Source organism: Atta colombica, unplaced genomic scaffold (genome assembly GCF_001594045.1).
Source record: "Atta colombica isolate Treedump-2 unplaced genomic scaffold, Acol1.0 scaffold200, whole genome shotgun sequence".
Lineage (NCBI taxonomy): Eukaryota > Metazoa > Arthropoda > Insecta > Hymenoptera > Formicidae > Atta > Atta colombica.
In genome coordinates, this window is record NW_017259295.1 from 14,802 (window position 1) to 32,614 (window position 17,813).

General features: G+C 35.7%; 3 protein-coding genes across 5 annotated transcripts; all 3 read right to left on the reverse strand.

Annotated features, from left to right (window-relative positions):
• Window positions 1-4,628: 4,628 nt before the first annotated feature.
• Window positions 4,629-6,292, reverse strand: LOC108687155 (glucoside xylosyltransferase 1). Its single transcript, XM_018192776.1, has 2 exons — window positions 5,685-6,292; window positions 4,629-5,288 (listed from the first exon to the last, which is right to left on the reverse strand). The coding sequence occupies exons 1-2, from the start codon at window positions 6,126-6,128 to the stop codon at window positions 4,629-4,631; spliced, it is 1,104 nt and encodes a 367-aa protein (XP_018048265.1). The 5' UTR covers window positions 6,129-6,292.
• Window positions 6,293-8,456: 2,164 nt separating this feature from the next.
• On the reverse strand, window positions 8,457-10,273 carry LOC108687093. Its single transcript, XM_018192694.1, has 6 exons — window positions 10,010-10,273; window positions 9,788-9,932; window positions 9,377-9,622; window positions 8,915-9,157; window positions 8,678-8,842; window positions 8,457-8,580 (listed from the first exon to the last, which is right to left on the reverse strand). The coding sequence occupies exons 1-6, from the start codon at window positions 10,062-10,064 to the stop codon at window positions 8,457-8,459; spliced, it is 978 nt and encodes a 325-aa protein (XP_018048183.1). The 5' UTR covers window positions 10,065-10,273.
• A 126-nt stretch (window positions 10,274-10,399) lies between these two features.
• Window positions 10,400-15,468, reverse strand: LOC108687189 (kelch-like ECH-associated protein 1). 3 transcript variants are annotated; one of them, XM_018192837.1, is made up of 7 exons: window positions 15,390-15,468; window positions 14,369-14,678; window positions 13,619-13,783; window positions 12,659-13,326; window positions 11,746-11,994; window positions 11,148-11,446; window positions 10,400-11,057 (listed from the first exon to the last, which is right to left on the reverse strand). In XM_018192837.1, exons 2-7 carry the CDS (start codon window positions 14,666-14,668, stop codon window positions 10,870-10,872), a joined length of 1,869 nt encoding a protein of 622 aa, XP_018048326.1. In that variant the 5' UTR covers window positions 14,669-14,678; window positions 15,390-15,468; the 3' UTR covers window positions 10,400-10,869. The 3 variants fall into 3 exon arrangements, with proteins under 3 accessions (XP_018048326.1, XP_018048328.1, XP_018048327.1); XM_018192839.1 differs by lacking the exon at window positions 15,390-15,468 and adding an exon at window positions 14,741-14,870; XM_018192838.1 differs by lacking the exon at window positions 15,390-15,468 and adding an exon at window positions 14,737-14,870.
• Window positions 15,469-17,813: the final 2,345 nt, after the last annotated feature.

Sequence of the window (17,813 nt, forward strand, 5' to 3'; positions counted from 1 at the left end):
TTGAAATAAATCTTCTTAAACATGGAGAAAAATGGTCATTTTTGTAAGACTAGTAAAAATATTTTGACTATTTTTGCGAAACTCATGATAAACTTTACTCTTGCCTGAAAGTAAAAATACGGCCAGAAGTGTAAGGTAAACATTACATACATTACATACAATTAGTAAAACCATTCAAGTAATTATTATCTTTTAGTAAAATAAATCATACTTTCAAGACTTTATACACCTGTAATTTTTTGTCGCACAGTAAAATAAATTTTTTCAGTCTAAGATAAAAAATACATCGATGAAGTAAATTCTATTGAGATATTGATAATTTATAGAGAGAGATTTACTTTACAAAATGTAAAAAGTACATTATAGTACAGCTATAATATATGACGATTGCTCATTTAACAGAAAAGTAAATTTTACATAAATTATAGACATCTGTCCCTATATAAACCTGCCAAGCCCAATTTAAATTTATTAATTCTAGCTGTCTCATATTACTTTACATTTTTCTCCGTGAGCGGCAGAAAACTTGTCGGAGGTTCTCGGGACACCCTATGTAATGGTATACACGTCAATACCGTAACGTTACGAGCGAGTACACGCCGGCGAGTACAAATAACACGCAACGCCCGTCCGGAACGTGCAACTGAAAAGACCGGCCTCTCACCTCTTCCTCGCCGTGATCGGCGCGCACCTGTCCGTATCCACGTCCGTATGAGCTTTTTTTTCACGATGATGACGTAATAAAAACGCAAGGACACTTTATTCGGCGATCACGTAGAATACTAACGGAGCAGCAATCAACTGCGACGCGTTCGTCGTCGCAACTGACTAGCCACCGGGATCCAAATACCCCTTTCTTTCCATTCGTTCGCCCGTTATCGTTTACCCGTTATCGCTCGCACGCTCGATCTTTATCACGTTACAGGCGCAAATGAGATTCGCGATCCGCGTCGAACTGCGAATCCAAAGATCGACGATGATCAATCTCGATAATCACGCGGAGGGCGTGCGAAGAAGAAAAGAGTATATACTTCATCCAAAAAATATGGGGACGTCCCTAGGAAAATTTACTTCAGAGGACATAAACACACTATATACGTATTGGAGATTGAGGACTGCGAATTAGAAATTAAAATTCAACCAATTAGATCATTTTAATTTTAATCCGTTTCGTTCTGATTGGTTGAATAAACTTCACTTCGCAATTTGCAACCTCCAAGTAGACATGACTTTAAAGATGTTTTCTGGACGTCTTTAACCTGTTTTATAATTTTTGTTTCCTGTTTCTTGCCTTTTGTTATTTTTTACATCTTGTTTTTTTGTTTCTTATCCGGTTTTTTTATTTTATATCGCCCGAGATAAAAGTTAACGAATTCCGAAAGAAACAAGAAATACAATTGTTGATAAAACGGTTGCACAGAAAAAAAAAACAAAAGATAAAAAACAAGAAACAGGAAACAAAGAGCACATTGTAAAATAGACTTTTAGGATATCCTTTGGAGATCTTTGCTGTATAGCTGATAAAAAATTCGTCATCAGAAATTAAGGGTCAAAATTGGATTTTATATTCGTTTCCATCAATACAGATCAAATTCAATTTAATCGTCATCTTTTTCTAATTTTATGAATAAAAAAAAGATGGAAAGTCAATTGAGAAATTAAAGTTATTTTATATTGATAGAAAGAGCCAGTTAACTTCTTTCTATTATGTCAAATTTTACAATAAGAATTCAAAAATCAAATTTGAATTTTTGTTCACAATGGAAATTCCAGAAATATGACAGACGATTTAAAAAGATGGAATTAATATATCAATTTTTTTATAATATTATTTTTAATATAGAGAGCTCGAATTTATACTGTTAATATATCATCACTGCCGATTATTTATGACAATAATCATATGACCTAACAGTTCACTTATCAGTGAATTATAAATGGCTCATTCGTTTATCAAACGTATTGTTTTTAATTGGGTCGAATTATTTCAGAGAGTATTCTACTCCAAAATTGTTAACTTCCAGGAGACAAAAGGGAAAGATCGATAACATTTATATATTTAAAATAAAGAAAACATTCTATTGTCTATTTCGAAGAAGAATAAAATATCTATAGAATGTCTTCAGAATAAATTTTCCCATTGCGATCGTACTCATCAATGATTTATCTGCCGTTTAAGAATAATTGATTTCAAGAATAAGGTTCCTCTCTTGAAATATACCTTGAAATTTTCCTTTTCACATATTTATAGAGTTGTCTCCGCGGTACATATCCAAAAAAATATCAAAATCTCCGGAAGTCCTCTCGAGGTAGACGATAACGGTTCGAGTGAATTCCACCTGCACGACGTATCTTCTAATTCATTTAATACCAATGGCACTTCCTTCGGATACGAGAAAACATTATGTAGCGGGAGAAAATCGCATGAAGCCGATTTCACGAGCTCGCGTGCCACCGCGGAAAGCAACGGCGATAGGACTGATCGTGCGGGGCTCCTTCTTGTGCTAGCTGATCCCCCTCAAGCTCGTCAGGTATCCATCGCTGCGTCATAACACTAACAATAAAGTGCGAACAGTTGTCCACTGTTGGAAGTCATCTGCAAAAGAATTTGTTTAAAAAAACAATACATTAAAAAAATACATGAATATTTTTTTGTCATTTTATTTTTAATAAGATTCATGCCTATTTCCACCAACGTAGATTAATTTTAATCTCATTTTTAGATCCAGTCAGATTCTAAAGATTAGAAAAAGACAAAGAGTAAGTTGAACCGAGATTAATCTACCTTGATGAAAATGGATATCAGTTTCACAATTTTATGGTTTAATTTTTAATCGAGGTTCAACTTGTTTCTCATTTCTTTCCAATTCTAGAATTAGAAAGAGATAATATATAAGATGAATGAGTAAGTTGTGAAACTGGGTCTAAATCAATTATGAAAGGAAATCATTTTCATAAGATGCATCCATTTGTTTTGGGCTTAATTTTAATTTCAGTTTTAATTAACTGTTTATATTTTTCTAATTCTTATAATGTTATTATAATATATATTATACGAAAAAAGGATAAGTTCTTAAAATTAGAAAAAGATAAGTTAAACAGAAAATAAAATTAATTTTACATTGGTGATACCGAGTTTTAATAAGTAAACGTTTGGATAAAGAGCGAAATAAAAGATAATTGAATTTTCCTGGTATATCATGTTGTAATACGTTAACATATAATGCATGTTTCATCAAGTAAATTATCATTAATTACGTATTAAATACATATTCGCTTTCATGTGTGTATTTAAATCTTTTATTTAAGCTTCAATACCTACAATACCTATAGGAAAAGTATCACAAATGGCATCGTTATTGCCGGGTCGTTGAACGATGCAAAATGCGTATCGTACAATACCATATAAAAAATCGTGAAAAAATCGTGTAAAAATGTGAACACTCTCAAAATTTAATTCATTATACGCATAATACTATAATTCATATACTCATATACTTATTAATTACAAATTATTACTGTCCCGTTAAAACGCAGGACACTTATTTTGAAAATCGTACAGTTCAATATTATATTTTTTGTACAAAAGAACAGATCGTTTTTCGATTTTAGAAAGACTTCCGAAACTGGACGTGAGTCACTCTCAAAGAAGTCTCATGTCGCGATCAGACAGATTATTTCCGACAGATTGCACGTATAAGGCTCATATAAATACCGGAAGTAAAATCGATATTATTAATGATTTCTTCTTTCCCTTTCTATCATTATTAATAATCTTGGGAGCCTCGAATATCAAAAGAGATGATAGCTCTCGTTAAATGTATCAAATACAATAACACTGCGAGAGATATCTTGTCTAAGGGCCAAGTACTCCGAAGATAAGCGTCGATCGTCCAGCACCGCTCGAGTATTGTTCAAAGATATCGGATAAAAATATCGCATAACAACATATTCCCCGCATCGCACTTCGTACAAACAGTAACAACATAGCGCACTTGTTAACAAAAAAACTCAAATGCACTATAGAAAAAGTTCAGTCTATATATGGAATCGTTTGGAATTATAACACGTTTATACTCTCTAATTGCGCTCACATATTTCTAAACTCTTTGACTTAATACATTGTGGACAGGTCGCGTAAGTTCATAGTTTTCCATGTGATAGATAATCAAATAATAATGTTAATTGGTGGTAATTTATTTCCATTCCCATTTTTTACGTATTGCGTAATAAGTAAATCTCGTAAAGAAGTTTATATGATAATTATAGTAGGATTATATACATTACGACGATTTATACTTTATCATTAGTTTCTTTACCAGTCCATAATGTTTTAAGACACATACATAAGTATGTATACATATAAGTATTTATGTAATTAAGTATTTTAGGGTTTAAAATCTCTCTTAAGAATTCCGAGACGGAAGAACGCAGAAAATATTACATTTACATCCGAAAGACTTTGCGAATACATACAAATGCTTATACTCTATTCGTTATTGCTTCAATATATATCTGTATATAACATCCATATCAATTAACGTGAAATAATCATCTAAAAGTTTTATAAAAAGATATAAAGACAAAAAGCTAACGCAACTAATTTCAATTACAAACGAGTAAAAGTTTTAAAAGTTACGGGCAGCTAGATGCAGCTCTGGTTGGATGATAAACACCTTTGAGACGCGACCACAGTTCGATTTATCTTCCATCATCAAGTAATTCCTCATCGGTACGAGCAGTTCGTCGTATGGGTCCATGTTTAATTGATATTCCTGCATGGCCCGGTATATGGCCTTGAAAGGTGGTTGTTTTTGCGAGTGAAACGTGCCACGGGAACCATGCAATACCAGAGCACCTTCTCTTTCCGCTTCCGCACATACTGACATGTACATGCAATGGTCAGGTCTGTAGTTGTACCGGCATGAATATACGTATAGCTTCTCCGGATGATAATGGAATATTATGTTGATAATGTCCTGATCGCCCCAGGTTATCTTCAGTCTATACTCCTTGTGAATGGGAATTACATAGTCCGTCCATCGGAACTTCCTCATTCTCGTCAGATTCATCAGCATCACTCCTGAATTGACCCCCAACTTGCCATAATATGGATGTTTGGCGAATCGATTGTACCAACCAGTGTTGGGATCCTCGTGCTCAGGACTGAGGGCTGCCAGCTGACTGGAGTTCATCTTCTTGAAATTGTCCCAGACTTTCTCGGGTGGCGCCAGAAACAGAGTGTCTGTATCCACGTAGAGAACCGCATCCGTATCATTCAGTACAGTCTAAAACATAAATCCTGTAAATCTTGCTCTCAGAAAAAAACAATGTTAGTTAGATAATGATCGTGTAATTTTTTCCCTAAGACAAGAAAGTTAATATTTTTCATTACCTACAATGATAAAATTTTATTAATAAATTAGGCTGTGAAAACTTGATAATGGAAACAAGATAAATTGGAGAAAAATAAGGAAAGTGCTAAAGATAATTAGAGATATAAGGAGTTCTTTAAGTATTAAAAAATATAAAATAAAGATGGAGTAAGATTTTGTAAACCAAGTTTTTTCCTGGCTATCATATATTCTAAAGTAAATAACTCTATTCACTTTTCATGTTTTCTTTAGAGAAAAAAATTACACAATCGCTATCCTGAAATTAAATCACTAATCAGATTTGCTTACTGGTAGAAACAGTCGTTGTGCCGCACAAGGTTTAAACAGCTTCTTCCACATGGCCACATCGCTACCATCCGGGAAGGTAATGGGCCGCACCAGGAAATCAAAAGTCTTATTGGATATGAGTCGCCATTCTGACAGCTTCTCGCTGAAGGCTGGTATCAAATTCTGTTCAGCCAGTATTATGAATTGTAGCGGCCTGCTGGTGAAGACCAGTGCTGATTTCAGCATAGTTAGGGCCTCGTGCAGTCTGTCTCCGCATACAACTACGCATATCGTCACCTCGCTTGTCGACGGGGTACCTGGGGACTTCTTCGAGAGCGCCAAGCGCTCCCTGCTCGCTGATGGTTGGTCGTATAGCTTGATAGAGAAATTGGTGGTCACATTCAGCAGTATTATGAGCGCGGTGAGGATAAGGCACAGCAAGAACAACTTGTATACAGATTTCATCACGTCGTATTGCGTTGCGTTTTATCTCAAATTGAACAGAATTGCGACGTGGTCGATAGACGACGTCGGCAGTGACCTGACGGCATTTTGGACTCCTCCTAAAAGCAGACGTCAATCCACGACATGTTTGTGGAACACAACGGGTTCGCGCCGTCGATGTTGCGTTTCGCGACTCAAGTAATGGTCTGCGCCATATTTACGATATAACTCATGATGGAAGGGATAACAAGTGTTCTATTTTCTGTTCCTGGATATCAATCATGAAACTTTAGCTCTAGGATGAAAAGTGAAAAGTGAAAATTTTAACCATTAAAGTTAATGGAGAAATTTTTCACTTTTCATTTTTTTTCTAGGATGAAAAGTGAATTATTTCATTGGTTGCTGAACATCTAAAGATAAATTTAAGGAAACCTTAAGTGCAAGGTCTGACTATGAATACACGGGCACAAATCTCCGCCGTCTCTATGAATGTCGCGTGAGCGTGAAGGGAAAAGGCTGCCAAACATATTCGTAGCTAAACATATGCTAAACATATTCGTAGTCGTTTTTATTTTAAAACTGTCTTAAATAATGTCTTGAATGATGTCTAATTGATACTGAATTTTTCTTTGTTTAACACACTTTATTCTCTTTCTATAGAAACGAGGTTTGATACACGAAAAAGGTCGAGATATTCTGCACTCTCAGGTTTACTCTGATAATACTTTTCAAATTTATAATAAACTTCTTGATATCGGAATTGATGGATGTCGATTTTTTTGATAATCGGTAAAGTCATTAGTAACTTTATCGATTTTATCGGCAGTCAATAAATTCAACAGTAATTTTATCGATTACAAATAATTAAGATCCCTGTTTACTGATATCAAAAATTTTTAATTTAAATTTTCTCATCTAATGTGTTTAAAAACCATTAAGACATCGTAAAGATGTCTTTTGGGACATATACATGTCCAAAAGAAATCTAATAGACAGAGATTTTTTTAGATAATATATATTGTTTAGGTCAAAAATTGTTTGCACAAAAATTGTTTTTCTCTTTATTGTTTATCTAAAGAATCTTTTTGGACTCTTAAGCCTATTCTATAATGTGCTTTTTGTTTCTTGTTTCTTGTTTTTTTTACCTTTTGCTTTTAATTTCTTTGCAACCGTTTTATCGACAATTCCTTGCTATGTATTTCTTGTTTCTTTCGAAGTTAGTTAACTCTTATCTCAGACAATATAAAACAAAAAATCAAATAAGAAGCAAAAAGATGAAAAAATAGCAAAAAGCAAGAAATTGGAAACAAAAGGCACATTGTAGAACAGGTTTTATTACATAATACCGCAATTTGATGACTATTTTCTAAATAATGTAATTAGCTGTTTATCGCTTAAAAGTAGTAAACATCAATTATCTTAGAGTAATAATGTAATTAACAATTAATGCTGTATTTAATACCAACATATTTTATTATTGAAATATTATCTAAGAGTTGACGACAATGCCGTAGAGTTGCTCTGTACCAAAAAAACATTTTTTTTCTATCTAGAACACATACATCAGATCTTATTTGATCGTCAGAAGGAAATGACAAATCGAGAGTATCTTTATTGCTATATAACAATCTCTTAAGTGTGATAGACCATCAGATTTAGGATTAAAAACTATACATCCCATATCAGTGAATATAAACAAACGTGATCTCCACATTTCTAACGAGATGCAATAAACTGAGAGGAAGAACAAAATTTAAGAAAGACAATATTATCAATATATTATCAATATATTATATAATATATTAATACAATATATTATATAATATTATCAATATATTTGTGATAGGTAATGTCGTATGTCAAGCATCGAATGGCTTGCCGCTCCGTAGATCTGGGTTCCCACTTGCCTTACATACACGATTTTTCGCGTTTAAGAAGCCGAAAATGACTCCATATATCTGAAGTACGATTCCATAATGTCTTTAAATGTCTGCCTACCAATAATTGTCCATTGCGCAGATTTTTATATGGTAAAAAGCTGCGCAATGACACCGACAACTGTCGGTAGATGTGTAAAATGGTTACAAAATCGCGCCCTTGTTGATTAAAAAGCTCTTTGATCACTGCCGGTTCGGATCCAGCATTAAATTTATAGGTCCCATATTATTAGTGGATATTATTTATGTACCTAAGCACAAAAAGTAATTGAATATCCCAAAATTCCATTAGATCTTTCTAAGGTCGCATAAATCATATTTGAACTTTTTGGTTTATGAATTTTTATTTCTTTAATTATTTAAACGCATTACATAATAATAACAAATAATGTTACACAGTATGAATTTGATTTTATTTCAAAGATACTAATTGCTTTTCTACACTACTAATAATCTTCGAATCTACATCTTGATAAAATAGACTATCAAAATTTGGATGACTCATCATCGCTTTTAATGTCTTTTTTGCATCATTCCTGCAGTTAATATATGTTATATGAGTGTAACAATAGCAAATATTATTGATAATATATTCCCAATAGATGGGAATCAAAATCATGTTTTGAGATTTACCTTGTTTCGTTATTACCGTCAAGAAGAAATTTAGCACACATTGTGAATATCTTACGGCGGAGATCTTTGAGATTTGAATTTGACAATAAACATTCCACACCAATAATATTAATAATATTATAAAGCAATCGACTGATGGTTGCCCTTATCAACGGATTTTTATGGCTGTATAACGTTACAATATAATTGTTGGAGATGTCAATTGAAGCAAAGATGAGATAAAGTATATTTAATTACCTAGCACTATGTTCGTTGGTCAATATACGAATACAAGTTGCAGGAGGCAAGTGTGACACCATAGAATCCAAGGCACGTTGAGCATCATTTCGGATTCCTTTGTTCGTATGCGTGCTTTTCAAAAGCAACATGGATGCAAGTTCATCGAATTCAGGTCTTTGAGTACATTGGACTGTCTTGTATAACTCCATTGCTATGTGGCAGGCAGTTCTAACGACGTGCGGCCTCGTATTTCGCAGTAAACTGCGAAAATAATGTTACATTGTAGCGAATAAAATACATAACTCTATCTGTCTAAAATTTTTAAAGTAAATATCATTCTGAAGATGAATCTCATTCTTTGATTGAAATTTGTGCTATTCTTTGTCAAGAGTTTAATTTTCATTCATTAAAATGAGACTCCATTCTCATTCTAAGAAGAATTTAGAGAGAAGAGATACAATATAGAGATGTTACAATGACCTGCATAATGTTCGATATATACGAGGCATGTTGGAGTCTAGTAATTCCGGTTGAATTCTCGAAATGTGCATCAGTTTTGTTAAAGCTGATACACTGCTTTGCCATTGATCCTGCTTTAAGCTGTGCATGGCACGTTTCAATGCTTCATGTGGACTCGCGAATTCTTCTTGTGTTTCTACACAATCGCTCTCCATAGATACGTAATCCCCATAAATGACCGTAGAATCATCCTTCGGATATTTATTACTGAAAACACATATTCAAAATTTTCACATGAGTAATACATTCAACATTTATTGTTATTTATACATAATATATTTTGTTTGTAATTTACTAATTTGACTTAATTCAAATAATTTGTCCCATTAAAATTTTAATAAAATGCGAAGAAATTAAACGTATTCGATGTACCTGTCAGATAACGTGGAAAAACGTAGGTCGTCCGAAGTCCCGGAATATACTTCGACAAATTGCGTTTTTGCAACTTGTGATGAATTTGCATTCTCATGCTGAATAGATAAGGAAGTCGTTTCCGTCGCACGTGAGGCAGACTTACCTTTTATCCAAGACAGTTTTTATACGAAATAAATACTGGCATTTATAAAAGATTTCGCAATCGACTAATGTTCCTACCTGCGCCTTTGCACATGGGACACATAACATATTTCTTGCATCCCATATGCGCCATTCTATCACGATTTTTCTTATTGTAACACGATATACGGGGATATTTTATAAAAATTCGATTACTTTAATGTTGCAGGAATTTGTCTGCTGTCTCTAAACGTCCATTTTTAACACGTAAGCATCGCTTGCATAACTTTCTATAAAAGTGCTGCTTTGGCATTTAGATAAATTCAAGTCGATATTAACATAAATTTGTGTTAATGTCTGATATTGGCATGCAATAAATTCGATAAAAATTTCAATAAAACAAATCGATAGAGATTACGATGACGAGAGTAATGCTGTAAAAGATAGCAATAATTGAGCACTAAGCTAATAAGAAAAAAAATTTCTGTATTTTTTTGAAAATAATAATTTCTTACGCTACAAGAATATGTACATTATATATTATTTCTCTATACATTATATTAATTATAGAATTATCTATAATTAAAAAGCGATAAAGCTAGAAAATATAGCCGAGTCGCATTTATCCTAATGAATAAGATAAATTGGTCCTTCGATAAACTGCAAAATAATAAAAATTATTTCCTTTTGTGTTGAGAAAGCGCTTTCAATTGTATGGTCCGGTTCGATAACACGTGTCACGTATCGTCTAAGTATTATATGTTACACTGCTCAATTCAATTACGAACGAATTGAAGGATAATTTATATCCCCATTCCTTACAGTTTATATCACACAATTCCAGTGTATAGAACTTCGTTCCGCACTGTATTTTAAAGTCCCAGTTTGTTTCGCAAATGAAAAAATTTGACTATCTTTGTTTTTTAATGTCTCCTAAAAAGTGTATCGGTATCCATGTATCACGATGGCGGTTTCTCAAGCGAGATATTATAATCCAAATGATCACAATGTATAGGACACTGATAATATGACACTGCACTAGCGTGGCCGGATCTTCCTGATGTCATAGGTACACCTTGGGCCCATTGGTCTTGGGCCGGATCGTAAATTTCTACTATATTTAAAAACGTCGTACCATCGTATCCTCCTAAAAAAGAAATCGTATGTACATTATTTATAAAAATGACTCTCTAAAAAAACAGCTTTATTATTTCGACAAAGATTGAGAGAATCATACCCATTGCGTATAGTTTGCCATCAAGAATGGTGACACTAAGAGCACTGCGGGCGATGGTGACACTGCTCACGTTCTCCCATATGTCGTGCTCCGTGTCGTATCTCTCTACCGAATTCAATTGCGATTTTCCGTCATATCCGCCTATAACGTATATATATTGACCCAAACTGGTCACACCAGCTCCTGAGCGACTGCACTTCATAGGCGATACCATCGTCCATTCATCATTCTCAGGATGGTAACACTCTACTGAGCTGAGCCGGTCCTTGCCGTCGAAGCCACCAATCGCGTAGAGCAATCTGTCAGAAACGTATTTTTTTACATTATATATCATAAAAATTTAATATATTATATGTATGTTAATGATTCCAATGGTATATAAATATACCTTTCATTTTTAAATAAAATGAAAGGTATATACCTTTTATGTGACATTCAGAATACTGCAGTTTGAATTAGTAATATAATTATCATATTAATGTCATGTAGCTAAATATGATTTACTTTAAAATTTAAATGTAATCATTTGTTTTCATAAGCAATTATGTGATTAACATTTTTATCGTTCAATGAATATCGACGCTTTGACAAATAGTACCTATTCACTACTGCTACTCCAACGCCTAATCTCTTGATATGCATGGGTTTCACACTGGTCCACGTATCTTGATCCGGGTCATAGCATTCGACACTATTGTGATATTCAACGCCTGCACTGCCACCCACAGCATACAACAGACCATCCATAACGGCGACTCCAACTCTATTTCTCGGTACTGACATCGGGCTGCATGGTCGCCATTGATCCGTCATTGGATTATACCTGTCAACCCAGTCGCTGTCGTACCTGAGAAAAATCGTATGATTTTGTTAGTTATTTCAAAGTTTTTAACGTTCTATTTTAACGTTCGCATTTGAAGCCATCTGCGTAAAGCGGTATGTCAATTATAATTTTTCATGCTGTTTTTATGTGTGTTATCTGATAACTATATTTGATATATCGCAGCATAAATTTCCAGATTTTTTAATGCATTTCTATGTAGATCCATGCAAAATTAGAGTATTTTTAGGTATTTTAAAGTAAAAATAAATGTATTATTTGGATTTTAATTATATTTTCTATTTCTTAAAAATACAAGGAAACAGAATTCAGTATAAATATAAAAAGTGTCACATTCTAATTTTTGAGGAGAATTTTCTTTGAAGAATATATAATTAGATATCTAAATAAGATATTTAAAAATCTAAAAAAAAAAACAAACTTACATGGCACTTTTTGGTATCAAAATATAGCACTTTGATTTTCACAAAATGAAAACAAAATCAAAAACATAATTTTTATAAAAAGTTCTCGAGAAGAGTTTCAATAAAATTTCATAAGAATTCCTTTATTTCTTCAGGCAGGAAAAGTTTCTTGAGAATTTGAGTTTTTTCAAGATTTTCCAGGTAATTTTCCAAACACTTCATATTACTATACTTCCGAAACATCGAATCGGCATCCAAGTGCTAACCTGCTTCCCGGTGAATTGTGTCTCCCACCGACTGCGTAGAACATCCCCTTGAGAAACGCACCGCCTAAACCGGATCTGGGAACGATGAGCTTCGCGTGTTGCGTCCACGCCTTGTCGTCGGCGTTGTAGCCTTCCAGAACGTCAAGCGAATGCTTGAAGAAACCACCAGCGATGTATATTACCCGCCGCGTGTTAGGCGTACGCTCTTTCACAACCGGCTTCTTGTGCAATGTCAAGTCTTTAAAGATCTGCGCCAGATATTCGCGACACGCTGGCACCTTCTTCAGCACGTCGCAATTTTTCATCTGCTCTCGTAGAAAATTCGGCGTGAGATACTGGCAACGTACCGCGTGCAGTATGTGCTCCATCTTGGGCCGCCTCGCTTCCTCGTTATACTTAACCCACTTCAGCACGGCGTTGTAAACCTCCCTTTCCTCCTGTACATTCAACTCGTCCTTTCTGATGAGCGTCACCAACTGTATGGCGGATAATTGCAAGAACTCCTCTTCTTGGCATATCTGGTTAAAGTGCTGAACAATGAATTGATTCGCTTTATGGTACAGGTCGTGACAACCATGCTGCTCAGCAAAGTTGGCAATGCCAATCGCGTTCGTGGGATCGAGTTGTCTTTCCAGAAAAACACTACATGCATCTATCACATTGCTAACCTGCATCAAAATATACATTTATCAAACATTAAATCAGTAGATATCAAATTCTATATCAATGTATTTATTAAGCTATTTAGAAAATAAAATAATAATCAATATTCTAATTTTCCATTCAACAATATAAATGCAATAATATGCAATAATATATGTTATACGTATTTAACAGTTATACTGTTGAGTAAAAAATTATAATATTGATGTAATGTTACTACTAGTCTGAATTCTGTGATTATTGAAACAATTCTTTATTTTATATGTTTCTTTTCTCTAAAATTATTTGTTTACGTACCTGGAACATGGTAGCTGCTGATAGCAGCGAACATACAGTAATCTCAGTAACTCTTATTTGACCAGTATACATGAAGTACATTAAGCGAGCCATCGTAGTTGGACAAACACCCTGGAGCTTCACTCTTGTCATCTCACATTCCTTCAATCCTCCAGTAAACATTGCCTGAAATGTTAAAGCTAGTCAACATCAACTAATAAATAAATAATCTGCATCCATTCTAATTCCAGTGGCATAAACTCCTTTGTAAGTGAAATAAGTAAGTAAACAAATTCGAAAATCTATTTTTTAAAGATAAACTTTTTGTCCTTAAAGTGAAATATATTTTTGAAACTTGATAAAAGCAAGAAGTTCTAGTGTAGTCTATAGTTCAGCAATAAAAAACAATCCTGATAGCAATTCACTGATTAAACATTAGAATATATATATTAAGCCAATATTGTGTCGACAATGCTCGTTTCTACCAATATAGAGTCTTCATCTTTTTCTAGTTCCAAGAGTTAGAAAAAGATGAAGAGTAAGTTGAACCAAGAAATTAAAATTAATCTACACTGATAGAAACGGATATAAATTATGCTACCAGGAAAATCTCGAGTGTAACGCATGCAACACTGGGTGCTTTGCATTTAATGACACAAGTTGACACAAACATCATTCTTTCTTGATATTCAGAAACAAAGATAGAACGACACTTGTATTGACTTGTATCACTAATGCAAAGTACTTGATTTGCATAGCTGTCAAGCTTACCTTAAAGTAAGGACTAGCTGCTGCTAAAATAACTTTATGTGCATGGAACAGTTCGGTACCGACTTCCAGTATTACATCAGTCAACATATGATGGCTGCGCATCATAAACATCATCTTCATAGTCTCCTTCAGATAGTTGGCCATGCAGAATGTCATGTCCCCGAGGTCGCCCCGCTGCCGCTCCGTGTTGAGCATGCCCTCCCAATCCGTTTCCTCCCCTGACGCAAACGGGACAGCACCCGGCGACGGAGCATCGTCCCGGGCCTCTTTCTTCCGTTGACAATCTTTCTCTCCATCCATTAAAATAGAGCTGCAAAGAATTGCGCCTTTAGATATTTACATACATTCACGTCATTGCGTGCGCGTACACACTCTACTCGTTTCTCCTTTCCTTCCCGGACTCGTCAAAGTCACGCAGCTATCGTTCGTTCCCCGAGACCGCGTTTCCACCACATTCTGACAGATCAACGACAGCAACAACATCACGACGGATTCCCGTTAGTTCTGTTTTCCATGAACGACTCAAGGAACATCCCAAATCAAGAGAAAGTGTCAAAATAACTTTATTTGACATTATGAAAATCAAAATAATTTTTCGTTGCAAAATCTGACTGTTTTTAGATGTTCCGAATCTTCATTCAGAAAATCAAAATAAAGTCCTCTTGATTTTTTATTGACTTTTGCTCCTTGGGTAGTACACTTTAGGAACTTAAAAGTGAAGTAGATATATGTTTGATATCCAGCGAAAACGAGAGAAAGAGAGATATAAGTGGGTGCAGTACATGCAAGTGCATGGTGCAGCGTAGTGCAGGGATGAAAAAAAAACAGACCTAGATATTGTGCGAAAAAGCCGCGGAGGCCGTAACACGCAATAATAGCAGTGTAATCGCGCGACGCGAGTCACTCATACATGGTGTCGCAGAATCGTCGCACGTGATCGCGGGATGGTTTCCATTATGGAGATGATCGCCTGAGATCGCCTCTTTGCGCGCGCGAGATCTCGCATACGCACGGCACTTACCCGGCTTGCCCAGATCACCAGGGCAATCTACCTTCGTCGAGGAGCCACCGATGGACGCGCAAGCAAGATGGGTAAATGCGGCGGATATAAGTAAGGCGGTGTGATCATGTTTCACGATCGATCTCGCCGATGATACACGATGACGCAGTCATCCTCCACCTCCGGGCTTCGGACCTGCTCCGATAGATGCGGCGTCACCGAACAAGCGACGAGTGACAGGCCGATGGCGATATCCAAGGGAAAGGGAACACAAAAGTGAATAAAAAAGTCGAAATGACTTTATCTTGATTCTTAACGTCGATAAACGGTCAAACTTTGTAATAAAGAATTATCATCTTGACTCTCATGACGTCAAAGTCATCATTCTGACTTTCTCTTGACTTCTTCTTTCTTCTTATTATTATGCTCCTGCTTGATTTTCTGATCCAAGAAAAGGATCATAGTACCATGAGTTGAGATTTTTCTCGGATCTCGGATCTCGGATCCTGTGATAATCACCGTGGGAGGGGTTAGAGGCTTGACTTTTACTATTCAAATGTCTTCTCTTGACTTGAGCCAGGTGACGGAGTCGCTTCGCTTCGTAATTTGCATAAGCACGTGTTTCACGCCGCACGAATCACGATCAATCGCGGACACCAATACGACGAACTCGGAAGTCAGAATTCGAGCGGCGCGGGCGGGATTTCTTCTCGTTGCCGCCGACCGCTTACTGTCAGTGACTGTCACCGTTGCCGTCGTCACCGTCGCTCCGCCGCCGCCGCCGCCGCTGCCGGCGGCGCGAAAACGCGAGATCGCTTCGTCACGATTTGTACCGTAGATACGCCGGTGTACCTTTGTCCGCGCCGCTGATAGCGGTCGGCTAACGTTAACTGGTTGGCTGGCTAATAATCCACCGCGACCCTGACGGTGACTCGGTAATAAATATATATACGCCCGATGGACGGTGCGAGGCGCGTTTAAGAGAAACGGCGCAGAGAAAAATGGTTTTCAGCGAATGCTTCTTCGACCGCGCCGATTCAGCCGGTTGTTCCCCGAGATTTCAGCGAGCGCGATCGGGGAAATCTCTGTCCAATTCCGTGAAATTAAATGCTTGTGGATTGGTTTCGCGTCGGAGAGAAGACTCCGGGAAATCCGTCGGAGACGCGAAATTCGTTCGCGAATATATTTCACGATCCCGAGATCTCCCTGGGATCTTATAGATTTTTTATCTTATTGCTAGGAAGAAGTTTCTAAGTTAGATTCCTAAGAAAGAAGTTCCAACTGCCCGGAACCTGCGGTTGTATGTTTTTATAATAAATGAAGTGAAAATTAGTAAGCAAATTATTCAATAGGTGTTCATAATAGAATTATAAATATTCTGATAAATTCGCTCACTTTGTAATTCTCTCTCTCTCTCTCTCTCTCTCTCTCTCTCTCTCTCTCTCTCTCTCTTTCTCTCTCTCTCTCTCTCTCATTCCTTCATCTCATTCAAGAGATACAATAATTAATTGAGTTCCTGGAAATCAAAGTTTTTGAAATTAATAAATTTTTTCATTGTGATTTTCATCAACAAAGCAAACAGAATAGAAATCTGCATCAACAGAAGTAGAAATCGGAGCACAAAGAAATGGATGCGATCAGCAAAAAAAGCTGCTATTTTGCAATTACTATAATATTTAATACGTTTGTTTTATTACAATTAGATCCAGTGAAGAATTAAGAACGAAGAATTATATTAAAAATTAATTTTATAGTTGTAAAGTTGCTTTTTCTGCTAAATACAGCTAATGTGATTTCAGGTAATGAGCAGATGTTATACTTGAGGATTAATCATGTGATTAAGTTTTCTCTAGGACGGAAACGTGAAAAGTGAAAATATTTTTGTATGTATTATATGTATTTATATACATACATAAAAATTTCACTTTCCATGTTTTGTTTTTGAAAAAAAATTATATGATTGATATACTCCGAACGAATTTTCCGCGTCATGCCATAACTGAAGAAACATCAAGTCAAGAGAAAGTCAAAATGAGACTTTATTTTGACATCATGAAAGTTAAAATAATCATTTTTTGTTATAAAATTAGACTATTTATTAACGTTAAGAATCAGAATAAAATCATTTTGAATTTTTGTTGACTTGTGTGTTCCTCAGGTGGAAATCTTCGGGAACGAGATATCGATTTCAGAGAAATGACGATGGTACATTCCGTCCTCTCATCTTATATAGATATAAAAATGAGGGAAAAATTCCGCGCGTGTCTCCGTCCGCCCAGAGCGACGAATTCGACCGTGAAACAGCAATCGTGACCGTAGATGACTCGAATGACTTGCAAATTCTGTCCGCTTGCGGCCCGCCGGCTCGCCTCGATCTTGCGCGTAATCAAGCGAACGGTACTTCTTCGTCGCGCGCTTAGCAGCTCGAGTCAGCTGTTCCGCATC